The 23,439-nt window shown below is 35.6% G+C and overlaps 2 protein-coding genes across 12 annotated transcripts in view; one reads left to right on the top strand and one right to left on the bottom strand.

The window, feature by feature from the left end:
* The window catches only part of WWP1 (WW domain containing E3 ubiquitin protein ligase 1), a 112,333-nt gene extending 111,512 nt beyond the window's left edge, over positions 1-821 (top strand). For both annotated transcript variants that reach the window (XM_067711936.1, XM_067711937.1), the window contains exon 25: positions 129-821. In XM_067711936.1, the coding sequence (XP_067568037.1) occupies positions 129-228 (100 nt within the window). In that variant the 3' untranslated portion in view covers positions 229-821. The remainder of the gene's footprint in view (positions 1-128) is intronic.
* RMDN1 (regulator of microtubule dynamics 1) overlaps positions 310-23,439 on the bottom strand; it is a 43,599-nt gene continuing 20,469 nt past the window's right edge. For 3 of the 10 annotated variants that reach the window (XM_067711945.1, XM_067711951.1, XM_067711950.1), the window contains exons 4-10: positions 22,809-22,968; positions 17,075-17,164; positions 13,108-13,163; positions 11,664-11,751; positions 10,171-10,201; positions 7,686-7,819; positions 7,125-7,249 (exon numbers count right to left, since the gene is read on the bottom strand). In XM_067711945.1, the coding sequence (XP_067568046.1) occupies positions 7,199-7,249; positions 7,686-7,819; positions 10,171-10,201; positions 11,664-11,751; positions 13,108-13,163; positions 17,075-17,164; positions 22,809-22,968 (610 nt within the window). In that variant the 3' untranslated portion in view covers positions 7,125-7,198. Of the gene's footprint in view, positions 5,774-7,124; positions 7,250-7,685; positions 7,820-10,170; positions 10,202-11,663; positions 11,752-13,107; positions 13,164-17,074; positions 17,165-22,808; positions 22,969-23,439 lie in introns of those variants that run through there. The other 7 variants (XM_067711947.1, XM_067711949.1, XM_067711946.1 and 4 more) reach the window with 7 other exon arrangements.

Raw genomic sequence — 23,439 nt, 5'->3', positions numbered from 1 at the left:
TTCTGGCAAAATTTTTACATTCTTCCAGTTAGTTTTTCAAATGTGCTTTAAAAGAATATTGTATTAGAAGTCTTTTCAGAGTTTGTTTTATTGAAAACACATCTGATTTTGTTTTTGTTTTTGTTCAGTTTTAATCGCTTGGATCTACCACCATATAAGAGTTATGAACAACTAAAGGAAAAACTTCTTTTTGCAATAGAAGAGACAGAGGGATTTGGACAAGAATGAATGTGGCTTCTTGTCTTGGAGGAGCTCTTGCATTTAAATACCCCAGCCAAGAAAAGTTGCACAGATAGTGTATATAAGCTGTTCATTCTGTACAGTGAATTTTCTGAACCCCTCAAAGTATAAATGTTTTCCGTTCTTCCACAGAAATATGCAAAACAGTTCATCCTTTTCTACTTTATTTATTGTTCCCTTGAAGTGACTGACTAGGAAAAAAATCATCCTTAAATTTTGAAGTTGAAGCAAGGAAGAGACTTTATTAAAAATAAGTATATATCTATATAAGCATATATGATAGTGGCTCTAGTTTTATAGAGCTCAGAGTGTATTAAACATGACAGCCGTTCGTTCAAAAATAATCTGGATTTGCTTTACCTTGTTTCTGTTATCCAGGGGAAGAAGTACAAATTACTCCATGTTTTTTTTCCCTTTGTAACACCTCTTGAGGGTGTTTTGTTGCATGGCTGTTCAGGAAGGTATTAAGGGCTTAGGCCAAAATCTTACTTTGAATATGTTAAAAAATGCTGCTGGCTTTTCTTAAGATGGGTGCTTGAACCTGTCAGTTTGTTTTAAATAAATACAGTAGTTGAAAATTTTCCCTCTTTGCTACATCTCTAATATAGTCAGAGTCATGAATGAAACCGTAACTTACATGAAAGTCATATACTAGATCTACTACCATTTAGTTTATTCTAGAAATTGGAGAGAATTCACTGAGTAGCATAGAGGTTTGTTTACATGTTACTTTGGGATGCTAGGTATTTGTGGAATTAAAAAGAATCAGGCACTTCTGTACTTTAGTTTTAAAATATGTGATGTTCTTTAAATTCATAATAAATTGATGCAATTTGATACTTAGGAACATATAAAAAGGTAATGTGAACTTTTCTGCTTTTGTTTGTGTTCCAAGTTTTGGTTTCATAAAACCAGATGGATTGAAGACTTACATAAGCATTTGAAAACTCAAGTCTACTGATTTTCTGTTACTGTTTGCATATCTTCATTCCTCTTAAATTCATGAAAATTCCATGTATCTGAATAAGCTTATAAAAAATATTTTGGTCTCCCCCCTCCTTTTTACATAGATTACTATTTTTGTTCCAATAACACTTTTTGTTTTTCATTATCAAGGACATTTACTGAACTACAAAAATGTATAACAAGTTAAAATCTGATGTGAATATTAATGCTGCTTTAGCAAGCTGGGCTTCCCTATTAATATAAAAATTTAAATTTCCACTTGTAGCATTATTTCAGTATGTACTGTAAATTTCATTAACTTAAAATTTTTTTTTTACAACCATGGAACTGACGTCTTAGAATGCTACCTGTAACATATTTCACTACTAAGTACATACAGAAGATACTAGTATACAATTTAACTTCCCTAAACAGTTTTTGTTTTGCCAAAATTTTATTTTTCTACATATTAATTTAGATGGTCTTCTGCATTTTTATTCAGAATCCACAGTAAAGATGAAATAAAGTCCGTGATCCCCTCGCTTGAATAGACTCTTTTCCCAAATCCTCACTATTAATGTTCTAGTTATTTTCATGCCTAATGAATAAAAAACAAACAAAAAACAAGAAAACTAATGTACAGAACAGACTATGCAATAGAGGGTGACTAGTCTTCAAAAGGGCTGCTTAAATTATACCATGAAAGTACCACAGCTGATGAAGTTTGCTGACAGAAGTTACTGTCATTCAGTAGAGGCATGAGAGAACATCATGTAGCACATTGGAATGAAGACAGGAAGCTTTCAGGGTGCCCATCCCCCCTTCTCACTTAAGGTAAGAAATTACCATACAACAGATGAGGCTACACAGAGCCTACGGAGAGACCAAACCAGCTTTCTGGAGAAGGCTGGTTTGGAGAACTTATCAGGTCCTTCTATCTTTCATATTAATTGTAGAAATCCAGACCTATAGGCAGGATTTATTGTCTTGATATACCTACTCAGTGTCAGTGAGAGAAACCTGAGACTTGTTTTTTCCCCCCCTTCCCATCCCTGTCCTGTGCTGGGCCAGGCAGAGAAATTAGAAGTGCAGGGCTCACTGTGCCTGAACACAGACACTTCATGAGGAAATCAGCAAACGAGGGAGGCTCAGAAACAGGTTTATACTGTCACTTCATTTCAGTGCCACTACCCACCACCACCACCACTAAACAGCCCAGTCAGTGGGTCACAGGCACAACAGTTTCAGCAATCAGATTAGTTGTTTGTCTTACAGGAAAAGAAGCTACAAGTGGTGTTTTTGTTTTTAGTACTTCCAGGGCAGTTAAAGTCAAAAGGGTTAACAAAACTCTTTGCCCTCCAGCCTTAGGTCAACCACCTAGCTTTTCCAGTTCTCAAAACTAGATAGGGTGGTATGGGCCAACAATGTCAGGCAATGCTGCTTCTGTTTAAAATGGCCCGACTGGTGTGTTGCATCTGGACTGGGAAAACTCCAGGCACTTAATACGAAACCATAGCTGTGGACTTCCCAGAATGTGGAAACTTGTAACTGTATTTCCCTTTGAGATTCCTGCGCTGTCACCTGGGGAGATGATACTCCTGGGAGCTGCATGGATATGCTGCTACACAGACTGCTGCTGTAAGGTCATCTTTTGAATGTAAGGAGGCCTGACACTGACCTGCTGGGTGAGCTATGGTTTCTGTCCTTCTGAGTAAATTGGGGCCAGATGAAGCCTACTGTGGGCTTTTTGAGTCTTAATATTTGGCTGAACCTAAGATCCTCTAGTGGGCATTACAGAAGTCGAACAGAAATCATCTCCGGTTGAAATAGGCAGATGAGACAATAAAGGTTCTTTTATAAGTCCACTGAACTTAAAAGCCAAACTTGAAGTCTACTGGGGATTTGGTCTGTCTCTCAAGGGAAAAGCCCAGACCTCATCAGAGGAGCCTTTACCTTAATGAGGTTCCTTTGTACCTAGTGTATACTCTTCAGTCACAAGACAGAGAAACATACAGGGCAGTGCAATGGGCCAGAACAGGACATTCGTTAAATAAACTTCATGGCCCTTGCCAAAGTAATCAACCCCTCCTATTTTTTCTTCCCAGTAATGCCCAGGTACAGTCCAAACAGGTTGTATAGTGAACACCACATGAATACAACAAAAAAATAAAAGGGGAAACCACCCCCCAATCAACAAAGAGTAAAAGTCCAAAAGGGCCTCACTTTGGCAGCACGTATACTGAAATTGGAACAAAAGAGGCATCTCCTAAATTCCAAATTTTCTCTCCCCAGTCTTGACCAAGGAGAACACAATCAGATGATAATAGCATTTTTAAATATTTACCGATACTCATGGTAAATACATGTTCTTTAATCCTCACAATTCCATTAGGTTATTGTTTTTTGTTGTTTTGTTTGCTCCTTGTAATTATGTTTATTTTAAAAAGTGAGTCTGAGAGAAGTCATTTTTACAAAGTCCACAGCTGTTCCACAGTCTATGATTAAACACTCAGATAGGAAAATTTCTGGTAACAAGGAGTTAATTGAGAGCTTTCAGATTATAGTAGGATAACAGCCACATTCCAAATCAGATTTCTTCTCTCATTCTTAAAAGGAAACAGATGCATAAGAGGCAGTTATAATCACCCACAGCCCATGTCTGTAGTATGTTTAAAAGACAGAAAACTACAAACTTCTGTTTACATGTATGTGGAGAAAAAGGCATCTCAAACTAGCAGTCAGCTCTGGAACACTCAAGAACCAAGTCAAGTAGGGACTGCACAGGAAGGAGAATATAATGGGGTCTCAGGGTTCATTCCCGGAAGTAGTAGATCCCACCCTGAGTGGAGAAATGCGAAGAACCAGTGTGAGAACTGGTAAATCAGACTCCTGGGAACTCAAAAGAAAGAGGTTGAGGAAGCACACATAATCAGAATCTTGGGAAAGTACCACGTTTTGGAGAAGGCAGCTATTGCATTGTAAAGAGAGAAAAAAGATAGCAGCTCTATAAAAGACCCAGCAACCACACTTCTGGATGTTTATCCCACAGAGATTAAAATTTGTTGATATAGTTATATCAGCCTTAAGTTCATAGCAGCCAGACTGGAAACAGCTTAAATGGCCTAAGGTGGATAGTTAAATAAACTGGTACACCCATACAATGAAATATAATCAACAATAAAAAGGAACTACTGACTGAATTTAGATGCTTCTCAAAAAGGAGTTATGCTGAATGAAAAAATTCAATCCCAAAAGGTCACATTCTGTATGATCCATTTATATAATGTTCTTGAAATAACAAAATTATAGAGAACAGATAAGTGGTTGTCAGACTTAGGGATGATGGCAGGGAATGGGTTTGACTATAAAGGCATAGCACTAAGAATTTTTGTGATGGAACAGTTCTGTATCTTGATTGTGGCAGTTACAAAAATTTACAGGTGACAAAACTGCACAGAACACACATACAAGTGAGATCACTTAAAAGTGGTAAAATCTGAATAAGGTCTGTGGACTGTACAGTTTCCTGGTTTTGATATTGTACCATAGTTACGTTACCACTGAGGCAAACTGAGGGACGGATACACAGGACCTCTCTGTGTACTATTTTTTGACAACTTCTTATGAATCTATATTTCAAAGCAAAAAAATTTTTTTAAAGCCCTATATAATATCAAAGACAGAGCCTCCCCTCCATAAAAGGCTTTACTACTGAAAGATAGATACCTTATTTTACAAAAACTGTGTAGTACAGGATATTTATTACTGAACTAATCCAAACCCCTTACCTCCCCCATTTGATAACCTGGTGTTGCTGGTAACTCAGCACACACAAAAAGTCACACCTCCAAAAAATAACATTCAAAGTCACTCTAAATAAAGTGAAAACTGAAAATGAGGAAATTTCAGATGAAAATGCTCAACACAGAGAAAACAGTAAAATTCTTAAGCACAATATACTAGTATGAATTAAATATAAATAAATAACTGCAGACACGAAAAAATCCAAATTAGAAATTCAAAACTGGACAAACAACATGAGGATGTGAAATGCCTGTTAACTGAAGTCAATCAGGAAAAAAAAATTGAAGAAAAAGACAAAAACATCTCAGAAGTGAAGACAAACAGTATCTAAGGAAGAAAACATAAAAAAAATAAGGGACATGGAAGATAGAAATGAAAGAAGCCAAGAAAATGAAACTGAGAGGTAAAAGAAAAATTAGAGAAGTGATAAATACAAAAGGCAAAGATCTAATATACATATAATTAACTTGAGTCCCTGAAAATAAGATGGAACACTTTTTTTTTTTTTTTTGGTGGTATGCGGGCCTCTCTGCTGCGGCCTCTCCCGTTGCGGAGCACAGGCTCCAGACGCGCAGGCTCAGCGGCCGTGGCTCACGGGCCCAGCCGCTCCGCAGCACGTGGGATCTTCCCAGACCAGGGCGTGAACCCGCGTCCCCTGCATTCTCGACCACTGCGCCACCAGGGAAGCCCGGAACAGTGTTTCCTTAAGTGCTGTCAGTAAGGCCATTCTGGAATGAGGGACAATCTATAAGACAATTGGACTGGCCCCTTCAAAAAGTCAATGCTGTGAGAAAAAAAAAGATGGGGTTACTGTTCTAGCTTTAAAAAAACTAAGGCAGAAAATTAAATGCAATCTATGATCTTTGAATCTTGGTTTTTAAAAGTGTAAGACATTTTGGGACATTTGAGGATATTTGAATATGGTTGGATATTAGATGATGATAAAGAATTACTGTTAACATTCTAGTTGTGATATGGACTTGTATTTATTTAGAAGGATGTCCTTATTCTGAGATGATGAATGCTGAAGTATTTAGGGATGAAATATGTCTGCTATTAACTTTAAACGTTTAGAAATATATATAAATAAGAATATCACACATAAGTAAAATATAGCAAAAGATTAGCAGTTGCTGAACCAGAGATGGGTTTATAAGAGTCCAATATTTTCAGTTTTCCCTTCTGTTTGAAAATATACATGATAAACTGAAACAGCACATACCCACAACATTACCTGTGTTTTCCCTTTGAGAAAAATCCACCTACACATACACTCTCAGATTTCTATAGGTGGCATTCAAGATACTACTTTTTACAAAACAAGATTTTTGTAGTGGTGGCATCCCCAGTATCACTGTCCTGCCTATTTAAAACATCTTAATTTCCATTTCCCCCTTGAGTTCTGTGATCCTTTCACCCCATTAGGGAATAGAATTTGAGCTCGCCTAGTGATAAAATCAAACCACTTGTAAGACTACCTCACATTTTAAAAAAGAAACCACTCCATTTTCAGTCCTCTCATGACTTATTTCCTTATGCAGGTTGGCTCCAAGATATATCATTTAACTACTTTATACCAAGAACTCTCATCATCCTAACATTCACTGTACCTTCTCTGCAAGATCTCAGCTTTGAATCAATCCAGCTAGAAAATGCACTCCCCTATGTCACCTCTTCCACAGAGCTTTCTTTTCTTCTTTTTTTTTTTTTTGTGGTACGCAGACCTCTCACTGTTGTGGCCTCTCCCGTTGCAGAGCACAGGCTGCGGACGCGCAGGCTCATTGGCCATGGCTCACGAGCCCAGCCGCTCCGCGGCATGTGGGATCTTCCCAGACCGGGGCACGAACCCATGTTCCCTGCATCAGCAGGCGGACTCCCAACCACTGCGCCACCAGGGAAGCCCGAGCTTTCTTTTCTTGATCTCCCATCCTGATGTGATCCAATTCATACCCTTTGTATTGCTGGTGTCTCAGGTGCACAATAATCTCAGCCTCTAAGCCATGGATATCTCTCTACCACTCTTATAGCAATTATTTCTTTTGCCTTGTTATTTGTGAAGAAGTCTAGAATTTTGTATATTTAATTTGTTAAATGGTCCTGACATTAAAAGAACTGAGAAAACAGCCATAGAACAGTATGGTTAATGTATTTATTATCTTTATAATTTGATGAAAAGGCACTGCTTCTTAGATATTTCACTGAAAAATTCTCAGTTCTTGTCACTGAAACCTGTAAGCAACTGAGCAGCTTCTGTCTGTATCTAAAATGGAAGAATACATATTATAAAACAGTACAGCACAGAGATCAACTTGTGAAACAAGTTTATAAAGTAGTTTCTAAGAATTTCCAAAAAACCAGGATAGCACACTGTAAGAATAAAATTTCTTAGAGAACTCAAGAGATGACACTCTTAGAGAACTCGTCCACATTAGTACATGTCCCTTGCCTTTCATGTTTTAGAAATCTTTTTCTATCTGCTATATATATGTCAAACAGGAATAATTCTATATTGCAGCAAGTAATTCATACATGTTTGTTGATAGTAACTAAATATTTGCTATACACATTTGAAATAAACACTGTTATTTAACAATACGCATTTGGACAATTACGTTTTTAAAGAAGTTCTTGATTCACCTTTACTTAATGTGCCTCAGTGGAAACCTATCTGCCTTACTTTATTGGAGATGTTTTACCTGTTTATCCTCCTCTGTGTGCGCTGCATAGTCCTTGGCTTTTGATAGCCAGAAAGCAGCAAGCTTTTTGTTGTGTAGCTTCAAATATGTCTTTCCTAGAAGGAGCAAGTTTTTGCTGTAGAAGTTTGGATCCACTGTACATAAGAAAAACAATTTAAATTTATCTCATATGAAATAGTATTGCTCTTATTTTTAAAGGCTTAATTTTTTTCATCTAAATTCCAGTAATATACTTGTGTGGTCAATAAATGATTAGGCTAATTAGAATTCTCTTTTGTTCAACTATACATATCTCAAAAAATTTTATAATTACCATTTATTGTCGTCTATGTGCCAGGCACTATATTACACACATTTCTCATTTTCACAGCAATTTTATAAAATTGGTACTCTATTTAATAGATGGAAAACAGGGTCCTGATAGAATATAAGCTCCAGAAGGATAAGGGGTTTCTTTTTATCATCTCTTTTGCTCCCTGCATCCGAAGTGCCTAGAACAGTGCCTAGAACTGTACTCAATATACATTTGCTGAATGAGTAAATGAAATCATGATGATATGTGTATGTGTGTATACACACACACATTTGGTCAACCTTTACTGAATGTGGGCTGTGTTTAAGCACAGATAAACAAAGTCTCTGCTCTTTTGGAATTTATAATGAAAAGGACAGACAAGCATGAGCACAACTAAATGTAATAAAGGAATAAAAGGAATGCTTTGATAGGTGTACAAATTTTAAAGTGCTATGAGAAACCAAAGAAAAAGCAACTAACTAAGAGGTTACACCTGGGCTAACGTGGAGGCTGAACAGAATTTTAGCAGGATTCTTGGCTGAAGAAAAAATGTGAACAAAAAGCCTATGAATGAAAGCATGGGACTGTCTCACTAACTTCATTAATTCTTTATACAGTTTCCTCCTGTCAACCTGGGACACTTCTATATTCAAAGCATAATTCTTCCTGGATATAATTTATGATTAACTCCATTTGCCCCTTAACCCAAAATTGTTTTATTTCTTTAATGTGAACATATTTGTGAGATGCCATGTTGATGTGCTTAAAGTTTCCTTGGAGTTAAGTAAATTCATTCCTTCATTCATTCGTCTACTTATTCAGCAAATTTGCCAAGCATTATGTGCTAAGCAATGAGGATTCAATTGTGAGCAAGAAGACAGAGTCCCCATCTTCCCTGAATTTAGTTTTAGACATGTAAACAAATATTCATACTATGTAGTGATAAGGGCCATGATGGAGGAAGTAAAAGGTACTAAAAGCATAGGAGGAGCTTCTAAACCAGACATAGGCCATAATAAGGAAAGGGCCCCCCCTAGAGGAAGTGACCTTGAAGGTAAAACCTGGAGGATGACTGGAATTACCAAGGATTATTTTAGTTCCACAAGAGTATGACCATGTTTTTTTCAACAACCCGACTCCTTAAACCTCTAAGGCCCTATTTTAACTTTGCAATTACACTTCTAAGTCTCTGAGGAAACTGCATTCCCAGATCATATCCATGATAGTAAAACTACCATCTTGAGAGGATATCAATGGAAGGTAGTAACAGTAAATCAGAATTAATGTATTACAGATAGAGTTAAAATTCAGACAAAATTCTTTCTTTAGAAGAAATGCGTTTTAAAAAGTGCTTTGCTATCATGAAAACATTTGAACAAGTCCATATGAGTAGGCTCTAAAATTTAATAAATTGTCTTTAATTTTCTTCTGATTAAGTTTTATAGGAATATATTTGCAATGTTTTTTTTTGGGGGGGTGTACTTGGTAACAAAGGCTTATGTCCCTTACTTCTCTAGTTTCTCCTATTAATATTAGGAAGGATAATCTTAGGATAGGCTGATGTTCTCTAGGCTGGCTATTTCTTCAAAGTAAGAGTGCAGGAAACTCTTTGTCACAAAAGACAGTATCTACAATAGAACAAAAACTGGCCTGTTTTAAAACCAGAGAGTTCTCATTTCAGTGCCATCTGAAATTTGCTGAGAGAGTCCATCTTAAAAAACTATTTTTCTGTAACTATATGTAAGGTGACAGGCGTTAACTAAATTTGGTGTTGTGATCGTTTCGCAAGGCATACAAAGCTAATACACGAAGCTAATACAATGTTATATGTCAATTATACTTCAATTAAAAAATAATAAAAACTTTAAATGAAAATAAATGCCTCTGATTAGCTGTGTGATCTTACATAAACAGTTAATCTGTCAAAGCCTCCTCTCAAAAAGGAAGGTTGAATTACATCAAATGAAGGACCATTCCAGAATTACAGCTCTAAATTCAGTAGCAGTCTATTTCTTACTCAGGTGATCTTTACTAAATAAGGACTTTAAAAATTATTTGATAATGTCTAGCTCAAAAAGAAGTTTATGAAGTATATCAGAATAACTTATTTCTGTTTAAAAAATTCCTATTATATGTGAAGCATTCATACAATTTTAAGTATATTAGTATGTGAAATAAAAAATTTGTTACCTTGCTCTGCCCTGTGAAAGTAGCCTAAGGCCTGTTAAAAAGACAAAAAACCCAAACTTAATGAAAAGTATTAAAACAGAGTCAATTTAAAATAAAGCATTTTCTCAAAAGATCTATTCCTATATTAAATATAAGACAGGAAGTAAATTAAAACATCTTAAAAAAAATCTTAAAATAATGGTCCCAAATGTAGAATAGACAGCTAATGGGAAGCAGCCACATAACACAGGGAGATCAGCTCGGTGCTTTGTGACCACCTAGAGGGGTGGGATAGGGAGGGTGGGAGGGAGATGCAAGAGGGAGGAGATACAGGGACATATGTATATGTATAGCTGATTCACTTTGTTATAAAGGAGAAACTAACATACCATTGTAAAGCAATTATACTCCAATAAAGATGCTAAAAAATAATAATAATGGTCAATTCATCAACAGTGAGAGGTTAATATAGCAAAATTGACCATAACACTATTAAATCATCAGAATACGGATTACAATTATGTGGACCATTTCTAGTAATAACTTGACTACTACTTAGAACTCATACCAAACTGGCATCACATGCAGAGAGGAAAGAACATTATCGTGTGCAACTCAGATACTTTGACCTTTCTCTTCTTAAATCATAACAGGGACTACCAATAAAAACTAGATAAAATCAAAAGCTGAGTTTATTCAGTGATACATAAGTCGTGCCAATGAATTTTTTAAGTCCTTTATTACTGAAATTCCTGTATAAAATTTTAAGGTCAGTCAGAAACTCCCTGCTGATCGTGTCTTTTTTTCTTAGAATGCACATTCTTTTTAATAACAAATATTTCCCAACTCTGTTCTAACTATACAACTAAATATTCTTTGCATCAAATTCTGCGCTATAGCTTCACAGAAAACATTATGATACAAGTATTGGAACAACTTTTTCAACTGTCTGCTTCCTTACTCTGAAAATTTTGTGATGAGTAAACCCAAAATATTTGCCTAGAAATCCCTTTCAAATTTTATTTTTAACAGGAGAAGCAAAAGGCCTTGGAAATATGAGAGACCATGAGCCTTTCAAACCTGCTGTGAAAAAAAAGTTATAATTACTTTTCATTTATCAATACAAACACATGTTTTAATGTCCAGGTAAATGACTCTTATCTTACGGAATGTGTACCTAAAACATGCTAAGAAGCAAATGCTATATTTCTTGTTCTATTTTATGATTTTTATGTGGTATAGATTTCAAGCAGAAAATGAAGGTAGATTTTAGCCATGGGTTATTTTAGCTGACAATATACCAGAATTATCAGCCACTCACCTAAAACGGAAAAAAAAACACTCACCAGTCACAGATAATAATTATTAATAAGGCTTTCTGATAAGATAGTTGCACTGGATCATTAGAAACCTGCTCAAGTCCCTCACTGATCAGAACTCCAGATGTGTGGACACTGTAGAGTGACAGAGCAGTTAAGAAATCAGTACTAACTTAACAAAGGACATCACACTACCTCCTCATAGGTGGAACTAGGAGGAGTTGCAAACAGCATTTCAGCAATTCTTCTTTGATACCAAGGCATTTCAGCAAATGTGTAACACCTATGGGGAAATAAAATGACACGTACATTCAAATTAGTTCTTAAAGAGAACTAAGCATCTTAACAGATATAAAAGGAATCTTCTATTATATGTTTAAACAGTCTGTACTTTCCATAATATCCAGTAGGTTAATATTTATACTGAATTATCTAGGGACTGATTTATGTTGATCCATCAATTACAGTGTATACTGTGACAGTATAAATAGTAAGTAATATTTATAACAGTAATGATAATACAGTACATCATTCACCTTTTGAGTGCTCACTTTGTGCCAAGTGCTGAGCTAAGTGATTCTCTCATCTACTCCTTACAATAACTAAATGAAATAGAATCGTTACCCCTATATTTTTACATAAAAATTAACTCAGAGGAATTAAAAAAAATAACAAAACTAAACATGATATACCTAAATAACAATGGCAACCAACAATTTAAAGTCTACATATTTGAAAGGGTGTGGCAAATATTTACCATCCAAAGCTCTTGACAATTTTCTGAAATAAGTAGGAAAAAAAGTGTTGGATCTTTGATTAAGGTCTGAACTCCTTGAGGATGAAACTATTTCATTCATGTTTGCTTGCCAGCATCTTAATTACTGACTGTCCCTCAACTGTCATTAATTCTCAGTAAGTGTTTTCTTAGTTGAATGTGTCCTTTATCCTGAAGGATATTTACTTCTCTTTTAAAAGAGTTTGATATGGGACTTTGCACTGTTACCCCTCATAGAAGACAATAAATACTCAGCTCTGTAGACTACACCCAAAGAAAACAGTGGCAAACCTGTCTCAAGAAAGACTCTCAAAACAGTAAGCATTTAACACATTGGTTTACGCTCATACCAGCAAAATAATGATGTGCTCTGAACAAAGCTTACATAAAAATGGAAAGATACTGAAAGTCAGATTATATTATACCTCAGATGAATCAGACTGTATTTGACACACCTTGAAGATACCAAGACCCTCTTAGGGCATCCTAGTGTATTACTATAGTTAGATTAATCCAATTCCATTTAGTCTGGTAAATAAGAATAGTCTTTCCCAAAAAAAGGAATTTAAAGGTCTAATGAAAAGTTTCAATGCCTTTTTAGTCTTAGTACGTTTCTAAATGATCTGAATAACAATGTTTAACAAGATCACAATCAAATTTAGTTATTTCTAAATACTAAACACTAAATAACCAGTACAACTGCTAGTTAATATAATGGATTAAACACTCTTGACTGCCAAATAATATTTTTAAACATTTTATATTTTGCTTTTTTATATACTACCAAACAAGATATGTATACATACTACAAAATAAGATCATACTAAAAACCACTGAAATATTTATTTAAAGAAATTTTCTTACCAAATACCCATAAGGTGAATTGCGGTAGCATCTTTAGGGTTGAGTTCAATTGCTTTCTAACAAGAAATGAGAAAATGAATCATATTTGTTTCCTAAACACCAATAAGTACTTTACTATGTTTGCTGAAGAAACCATGATTAAAAACAATTGCAACTCTGCATTTCAATTTTTCTGATAATCAACAGCAACTTTTTTCCTAATTTTTTTTAACACCTTTATTGGAGTATAATTGCTTTACAGTGTTGTGTTAGTTTCTGTTGTATAACAAAGTGAATCATATATGTATACATATATCCCCCTAACCCCTCCCTCTTGCATCCCTCCTAATTTTTTAATTAAATTTATTTCAGTACACTATCAATGCCTTATACTAAGGTTACTATTTTATAAGATTCAGAGGGACTTCCCTGGTGGTCCAGTGGTTAAGATTCTTCCTGCCAATGCAGGCGACACAGGTTCAATCCCTGGTCCGGGAAGATCCCACATGCCGCCGGAGCAAGTAAGCCCATGCGCCACAACTACTGAGCCCATGCATCACAACTACTGAGCCCACGTGCCTAGAGCCCATGCTCTGCAACGAAGCCACCGCAATGAGAAGCCCGTGCACTGCAACGAAGAGTAGCACCCCGTTCACCACAACTAGAGAAAGCCCGTGTGCAGCAACAAAGACCCAGCACAGCCAAAAATAATAAAATAAATAAAATTTTTAAAAAATAAAAAAAAGATTCAGAAAATGATAGGATTTATCAAGATGAAGAAAATACAAAATCTGTAAACAAATCTAATTTTGAAAACTAATAATCTATAGCTCTCAATATTTCTTCTAGATTAAAGGAAAAATAAATAAGAAAGTTCGTTTTTGGCAAATCCTGTATCACTATTGAGTAAAAGTATTCTTTGTTAAAAGAACAAAATACAAAATAATTTTAGAAAGTCTCTTCCTATGTGCAAATTTTGTTTAACTTCCCCATCTACACTTAACAAAGGAAAAATAAATACTACTTGTTCACAGAATTTATTAATTATGTATAATATAAAATATATTGATAAAAGTCTCCCTAATTTCTATTTACTATGTGAAAGTCCTATGTGAACTAATGTAAAGCATAAACTACAGAATAACTTTAAAGAAATGACTCCTTTTACATTATTTTGTTGAAAACCACTCAGGAAATCTCATAGATTAATGTTAATCCTACTAATGATAAAGAAAGTTTTAAAAAAATTAGGACTCCCTAGCTTATGCTTTTCTATAGACACATATTTTCACTTTCAGTTGATAATGTGTGAGATACACATTTTCAAATATCTGTACTGGTTACCAGAGTGGTTCTGAAGCCAGACCACCAAGCTTTAAATCACAGCTCAATGACTTCTTACTTTTTGACCTTGGCAAGTTCTATATTCTTTCCATGCCTGAGTTTGCTCTTGCATAGGATCAAGAAAGCAGTACACCTACCTTATAGGGTTGTGGTGAAAATTAAATGAACAAGTAACAGGAGGTGCTTAACACAGTAATATTTTCTATCATCAGGATCATCATTATTTTTACCTTTCATAAGTTTCAGACTCTTTATTACCACCACTGATCATAATGTTAGTAATGGAAGAGATAATAGCTTAAATAAGGCTAATCAAGTATGACTTAGCAGAAATCCTGTTATCAACAATATGGGTAAGAATCAGCACTGACCTAATTTTTACTTTTCTATAAATAGATATGATTTACATGGCAAAATATATTTTAAAGTTATACAACTTATATTCAAAGCAACCTTTCCCAATCAGCGTTCCACTAGAAAATTAAGCCCTACAAAAAATTATATGAGTAACTACATTTTCCATTCTACCAAGAATGGTACAGAGCTAGTCCATTTTGATGCAAGGAAGAGAAGTTAATTCATCATATACAATCGATGCCTTGGGGCATTACAGTTTAATTTTCTTTTGGGATGGATTGAGAGGGGCTACTCTCAAGCAAACCTTTTCTTTTGTAATTCTTTCTGCCATTAGTTTAAACATCTTCAAAAACAATGCAAAGATAATAATTCCTTATGACTTTAGATGTAATAATGGAATCTGAATAGAAGTAGTATAAATGATCTTTTAGCATGTAAATACTTAACACTGTCATTTTTAAATAACACATACTCATTTGAAAACTTATGAAAAACATTAGTTATTTTTAAATAATCTATAGCCTTCACTGTTTCTTTAAAGTATACATTATATATTTTCTGCAGCATTTCATTATTCACATTGGAAGTTATCTGTCAGGTATTTCTACATCCCAAGGTACAAGTAATTTAAATGATTTATCTAATGACACTAAGTAAATTACTATATTTCACTGAATCTAAGATACCATAAACGTTATGACACATCATTATTTTATATACCACTAAGAAAAAAGCACTGCCAATTATAAGATACCACTGATTATATATAATGCAATCTGATTTCAAAGGTCTTAAAACGTGAAAAATGTATGTTATTAAATTGAAATATATATGTATGTGTATCAATATATACGTATATATGTGTGTTTGTGTGTTTGTGTATATATATACACTACTGATGCCCAAATAAGAAGCTAGGTCTCCTGACTCCTAGTCCAATGTTCTTTTCCACTAGTCATTACATTAACTAGGAATTGAGACTATAATGATAAATATGTTTGTTTTCATCACTTTCTCTTCCTGTGTGTTTTTGAGATGGTCTATAATATCAAAAGACAGGGACTTCCCTGGTGGTGCAATGGTTAAGAATCCAAATGCCGATGCGGGGGACACGGGTTCGAGCCCTGGTCCGGGAAGATCCCACATGCCGCGGAGCAACTAAGCCCATGCGCCCCAACTACTGAGCCTGCGCTCTAGAGCCCGCTAGCCACAACTACTGAGCCCATGTGCCACAACTACTGAAGCCTGTGTACCTACAGCCCGTGCTCCACAACAGAGAGAAGCTACCACAATAAGAAACCCACACACCGCAACAAAGAGTAGCCCCCACTTGCTGCAGCTAGAGAAACCCTGTGCATGGCAACAAAGACCCAACCCAGCCAAAAAGAGAGAGAGAGAGAGAGGGAGAGAGAGAGAGAGAAAGAGTGAGAGAGAAAGAGAAAGAGAGAAAGAAAGAAAGAAAGAAAGAAAGAAAGAAAGAAAGAAAGAAAGAAAGAAAGAAAGAAAGAAAGAAAGAAAGAAAGAAAAAGAAAGAAAAAGAAAAGAAAGAAAGAAAGAAAGAAAGACAGACACTGCAGTTTTTTAGCTGCAGTTTTTTTGTTGTTTGTTTTTGGACAATGGAATAGTGTGTATGCACATCATGAAATATACAAACTCCTGGAGAATTTCTGGCACCTAAGGAAGAGCTTACTATAAATAAGTAAATTAACTTTGGGGGAAATATTAAAACACACACAGAGATCATAATCATATACACTACTATTACCTTTGGGAGTGGTATGTCAATTATATTAGATTGTTAGATGAGACTATACCTCCTGGCACTCAGGACTTTGTATAAGCCTCTCCCACATTCTCTAGTCTTGGCCACGTTACTTGTTTAGGTCGACAGGTTATTACCAAGCGTGATGCAAACATGCTTGATAAAAGTTTGCACAATGGAAATTTTCCCTTGGAATGCTCACTCTTGGAAGCCAGCTACCATGCTATAAAGAAGCTTGGGCTACACTACTAAATGATGAGAAGAAAAGTAGAGAGAAACTGTTGTAGATGAGAGTGCATCTTCTATATTCCCGTCCCAGCTGAGGGTCCAGGTGAATGTAGCCCTCTAAATGACCTCAGCCACACAAGCAGAACAGAAGCACCACTGTGCACAGTTAATCCACAGAACTGTGAGAAATAGTCATTGTTTTAGGCCACTAAGTTTTAGGTGGTTTGCTATACAGCAAGAGATAAGTGAAACAGAAATCAATTCAGAAAACTAATGACTTTTAAAGTTCATCAGTACCTCAAAATGCTCCTTGATCTTGTAGGCATTTGCAATTTTAGCCCTGATTCCTTCATAATCTCCAACATCGCTAATACAGATTGCATACCACTAAAAATAGAAGGAAAAAAAGGAGTAAGAATAATAATACTCAATAGTATTCCATTCAATACAAGGTAAAACTGAGTAACTATTGATATTTATTCCTCAGTAGTCATTTAACAAAAAGCAGAGGACAAAAATTGTATTAAATATACTGGAATATACAAGAAAAAGTAGACATGGCTCTCAAGGAACTTGGACATGTTTTTAGAGAACTATAATACAAGGCAGAGGGTAGTGAATCTCTAAGAAAGTTACCAACACAATGGGGAGATAACAATTCATATTTATGGTATGAATATAAATTTAGAGAAATGTGCAATTTAATAATTATCATTTTATTTTCTTATCCTATTTTATTGGAGCTGCTGCTTCTCCCACACCTGCATTGTTATAGTAATAACAGCCACATTTGTCAGTTGTGACCTTGTCCCCATACCCATAGCTGGATACAGACCCAAACTGAGATAATCTGAGTTTCTTCCCTAAGAACCAAAACCAAAATATCCAAGCTTCATAAACCCAGATGCTGTGGAAAGTCACAAAACTGAGGATGAGAAAAAAACTAAAGTAAAAAAAGATTTGCAGATAACAGCAAAGAGGAAAGACAATGAAGCCTCAGAGCAATTGAGCCAGTTTCTCCTGAAGCCTAAATGCATCTTGCCTTTGGGTTCTGTGAGATACAATAGTTTCTTATAAACACGCACCATTTCTTTTTGTTTGTGCTTATATCTGTGAAATTTTAATAATTCTAACCATAAAAACGTTAATACTTAAACTTCTGTTTAAATCTATTCTCCACCAAAATCTTTTGTATCTTGATATTTTTATTGAAAATAAAAGAGTATAATTTAAAACCCACACTGACTATGCTCATTTAATCTCCATTGACAGTCACCCAGCTGCCCAAATTCAGATGACTAGAGGTGTCATACAGGGTTTCAAATTTGGTGCTCTGATCTCTTCCCACTTATCAGGGCTCTAGATAAAATCACCTTCTCTTATGCATTTAACTATCATCTGTATCAAAGCAAACACAAACTTATGGATGAATCCTAAACATTCTGCTTAGATTGGCATTTAGTTACTACATAGGACTGTTAATTAATGATCATACTAGCAAGAGCTGATGGTAGAAGCTGTGATCATGGGTGATTTTTATTTCCATATTGGTACTTTTTTCAATTTCCAAAATGTCTATTTTCTGTAATAAGTTTACATTATTTTTAAAGAAAACTTTTCTTTTATAACAGATAATCTAGCCAAGAAGGGGTAATAGATACTATACCTACCTTCTTGCCTGAAAAGCTAAAATAAGCAGACAAAATATAAGAAATAAAGACTCTCAAGATATTATACACATCAGACACAGTGACATCTCACAGACGAGAAACAAATGAGATGAGCCCTATGGCTGCCCTGGAGAAATTTCTAGGTTGAAGCCCAGGGAGGCAAAATAGGCCAAGCAGTGTCTCTGCTTTGAAGAGATGGAACTGGGAGTCTGGGGAAGCCCAGGTGTCTGGAGTTCACAGAGCAGAATACTGTAGAAGAAACAGCTGACCGGAGCTAGAACTCCAGATGAAGAACTGCAGAGGGTCACCCTTTTCAGCTGAGTAAAGATCATCGCTTGCATATGAAGGGACTATCCAAGGCTGAGAAAAGAACCACCCAAAAGGTTTGGAAATCAAGAGCTCACAAAGATCTAGGAATATCAGTTGTAAGGAAAACAACAACAACAAAAAAGCCCTCCAAATTAAATGCTACTCTAGTCCTGCCTTCTTTCCTGCTGCTTTGAAGATCCTCTTTGACAGTTCCTTGACGCTGAAAAATTACACTGATGAAGGAAAAAGACCTAAACAAAGGGAAAGAATGCATAAGTTCATGGATTGGAAGATATCGTTAAGATGGTGATAGTCCCCAAATTGATCTACAAATTCAATGAAATCTCTTTGAAAAATCCAACTGGCATCTTTGCAGAACTTTACAAGCTGATCCTAAAGTTCATACGGAAATTCAAGGGACTGAGAATAGTCAAAGAAAGTCAAAACAAAAGAAGAACAAAGTTGGAGGACTCACACTTCCTTGTTTCAAAACTTACTACCAAGCAATAGTAATCAAGACATTGTGGTACTAGCAAAAGGATACACACTGACCAATGGAATAGAACTGAGAGCTCAAAAATATACCCATACAGGGCTTCCCTGGTGGCGCAGTGGTTGAGGGTCCGCCTGCCGATGCAGGGGACACGGGATTGTGCCCTGGTCCGGGAGGATCCCACGTGCCACAGAGCGGCTGGGCCCGTGAGCCATGGCCGCTGAGCCTGCGTGTCCGGAGCCTGTGCTCTGCAACGGGAGAGGCCACAGCGGTGAGAGGCCCGTGCACCACAAAAAAAAAACAAAAAAAACAACAAAAAAAACCCCCATACATTTATGTTGAACTGATTTTCATCAAGGATGCCAAGACCGTTCAGTGGAGAAAGAATAATCTTTTCAACAAATGGTAGTAGGACAACTGGATATATACATGCCAAAGAATGAATTTGGACTCCTACCTCTCACCATGCATAAAAGTTAAGTCCAAATGTACCAAAGACCTAAATGTAAGAACTAAAAAATATAAAACTCTTAGAAAGAAACATAGGTGAAAACGTCTGTAACACTGGATTGGGCAAGTTTTTTAGATATGACATCAAAAGCACAAGCAATCAAAGAACAATAAATATATTGGACCTTATCAAAATTAAAACCTTTTGCAAAGAACACTATTAAGAAAGTGAAAAGACAAGCCACAGGATGGGAGAAAATATTTGCAAGTCATATATCTAACAAGGGACTAGTATACAGAAAATATTCTCTTACAATTCAACAATAAAAAGACAAGTTTAAAAATGGGCAAAGGGCTTCCCTGGTGGCGCAGTGGTTGAGAGTCCGCCTGCCGATGCAGGGGACACAGGTTCGTGCCCTGGTCTGGGAAGATCCCACATGCTGCGGAGTGGCTAGGCCCATGAGCCATGGCCACTGAGCCTGCGCGTCCGGAGCCTGTGCTCCGCAACAGGAGAGGCCACAACAGTGAGAGGCCCGTGTACTGCAAAAAAATAAATAAATAAAAATGGGCAAAGAATTTAAATAGACATTTTCTCCAAGGAATATATACAAACGTCCGATAAGTATATGAAAAGATGTTCAATATCACTATTCATTAGGAAAATGCAAATCAAAACCATGATGAGATACCACTTCACATCTGCTAAGATGGCTATAATTTTTTAAAATGAACAATAACAAGTGTTGGCAAGGATGTGGAAAAACTGGAACCCTCATACACTGCTCGTGGCAATGTAAAATGGTACAGCTACTTTGGAAAATAATTTGACAGTTCCTCAAAAAGAATTACATAGAATGACCACATGAACCAGTAATTCCACTACTAGGTATATACTCAAAATAATTTAAAACAGATATTTAAACAAATACTTGTGCACGAATGTTGATAGCTACACTATAAGCAATAGCCAAATGTGGAAATAAATGTCCATCAACTAATGAATGGATAAACAAAATGTGGTATACAATGAAATATTATTCATCCATAAAAAAGAATAAAGTACTGATAAATGCTGCAAGGTGAATGGACTTCAAAAACAAGTGAAAGATGTCAGACACAAATTATCCCATATTGTATGATTCCACTTCTGTGAAATATCCAGAGTAGGTAAAGCCATAGGGACAGAAAGCAGATTAGTGGTTGTCAGGAGCTGGGAATAAGAGGGAATAGAGAGTGACTGTTTAATGGGTAGAGGGTTTCCTTTTGAGGTGATGAAAATGTTTTGGAACTAGAGAGAGGTAACTATTGCATAACACTGTAAATGTATAAATGCCAATGGTATAAGAATGTGAAATGTATAAAATGGTTACTTTTATGTTATGTGAATTTACCTCAATTAAAAAAATAAATAAAAGCAGGTGTTCACACAAAAACTTGTACGGAATTATTTATAGTAGCATTATTCATAATAGCCAAAAAGTGGAAACAAACCCAAATGCCCATCAGCTGATAAATGAATAAACAAAAATGGTATTTCCATACAATGGAGTATCATTCAGCCATAAAAAGGAATGAAGTACTGTCATATACTCAGCATGGATGAACGCTGTTCATCCATGGCTAAGTGAAAGAAGCCAGACACACAAAGGCCACATACTGTATGATTTCATTTACATGAAATGTTCAGAATAGGCAAATTAAAAGAGACAGAAAGTAGCTCAGTGCTTGCCAGGGGACAGGAGCAGGAGACAACTGGGACTAACTGGTTATAGATATGGGGTTTGTTTTGGGGGTAATTGACGTGTTCCGGAATTAGATAGTGGTGAAGGTTGAACAACATAGTAAAATATGCTACAAACCACTGAAGTGTATACATTGCAATGGTGAATTTTATATAATGTGAAGAATATAAAACAAGTAAAAATAAAAGAAAGAATTAGCATCTCCTTACAAGAAGTATATGTTAAATATAAAGGCACAAATAAAAGGACAGAAAAGGATGTAACATGCTAACAATCAAAAGAAAACAAGAGTGGTTACATTAATATCAGACAAGGTAGACTATAAAACCAAGAATATTTCTAGAGATAAAGAAGATCATTTTACAATGATAAAGAGGTCAACACATCAAGAAAATATAACAATGCTAAATGTTTATAGTCCTAATAACAGCACTTTAAAATACATGGTGCAAAAACTAAGAAAAGTGCAAATAGAAACAGATAAATTTACAATTATACTTGGAGATTTCAGCATCCCTCTGTGAATAATTTATAGAAGTAGACAGAAAATCAGTAAGGATATAGAAGATTCAAACACCACTATCACTATCAACCAACTTGACCTGAATGACAACAGCTGAATAAATATTCTTTTCATGTGCAAAAAGAACATTTACAAATATGGACCATATTCTGGGCCATAAAACAAGTCTCAGCAAATTTAAAGGGTCTGTATGTTTAATCCTTAATATGAACAAGTAGTGGTGGAAGTGGGGGGTGGGGGGGAGACAGAACCATCCCCTAAAGGGAGCATCTGGAAATGCATGGAGACAGAATTTGGTTGTCACAATGACTTGGGGGCTCCACTGAGGACAGTCTACTATGATAAAGTGATGTCCTAATCCAAAATACCAATAATGTCCCCTAGTCTCCCCACAGTATCCACTGAATAACATTCTAAACCAGTCAGGAAATCCAGAAGCTAGTGGAGTTACATGTAAAAAGTTATACTAGATCTCAGCTGTCCAGCTGCTATACTCCTACCTCCACATAAAACAAATATAATGTGAGGAAAAAGAGAAAACGTTTGTCCAGTGTTTGTACTACTAGAAATAAAGACAGAGGTAATTCATGAAACTACTAACACTTTGGTTTAAAAATAAGCCTTCACAAAAGTAATTTATCAAACATACTAATGAACTTAGAATAAATGTTCAAGAATGCAAAGAACTACTTCTTTTTTAAAAAAATGTTATAAAAATAAACCTCTTCCCTACTTCTTTAAAAGAGAACTATTTCTTTCCTATGTAAGTTAGAGACAATAGATAAGTACAGACCAATGTCGCTCTCAGTACATGGTAACAGTTACAGTACTGTAAGCACCTCACCTTATGAGCTGCAAAACTTGATTCATTTTTTTCTAGTGCCCTTTTTGCATACTCTAGGGCTTCATACACCAAGAGCTTTTTCTCCTCTTCTGAGGTTCCACTGAGTTGAGCTATATCACGTGATGCCCGTGCCAAACGCCACAGTAACTCTGCATCTTCACTGATTTGAAATAATTATAAAACAACCATTTTAGCTCAATTTTAAAATTGTTAAAGGTCATATCACTAATGAATACATACGGTCTTTCAGGTCAGTGAGGATACAGCGAGCAATATGATATCAAAATCCATTTTTCATGTTAAATTTATTATTTTCTACCATACAACAACTGTATTTGACAAAATTTCCTATAAAATATCCAATATTATACATAAACATTAACTTATAATATCTAAAATACTAACTTCCTTAGAAAATATCTGTATTTGAATTCTCTGAACACTTTCCCTACAAAATTCAACATATAACTTAAAGCTTGACTTCAGTGGCACTGTGCTTCAGACAGCTAACTGGTTCAGACAGTACTATAAAATACATAAATTTATAGACAAGATCATGCTCTATAAACAAAATGCTGTATCCACAGCTCCAAATACAGTACCTGGCACACAAAAAATATACGATAAATAT

The sequence above is a fragment of the Pseudorca crassidens genome, chromosome 17, assembly GCF_039906515.1.
Source record: "Pseudorca crassidens isolate mPseCra1 chromosome 17, mPseCra1.hap1, whole genome shotgun sequence".
Classification (NCBI taxonomy): Eukaryota; Metazoa; Chordata; class Mammalia; order Artiodactyla; family Delphinidae; genus Pseudorca; species Pseudorca crassidens.
The sequence above is the reverse complement of the archived record's forward strand: the minus strand, read 5'-3'. Positions and strand labels throughout refer to the sequence as shown.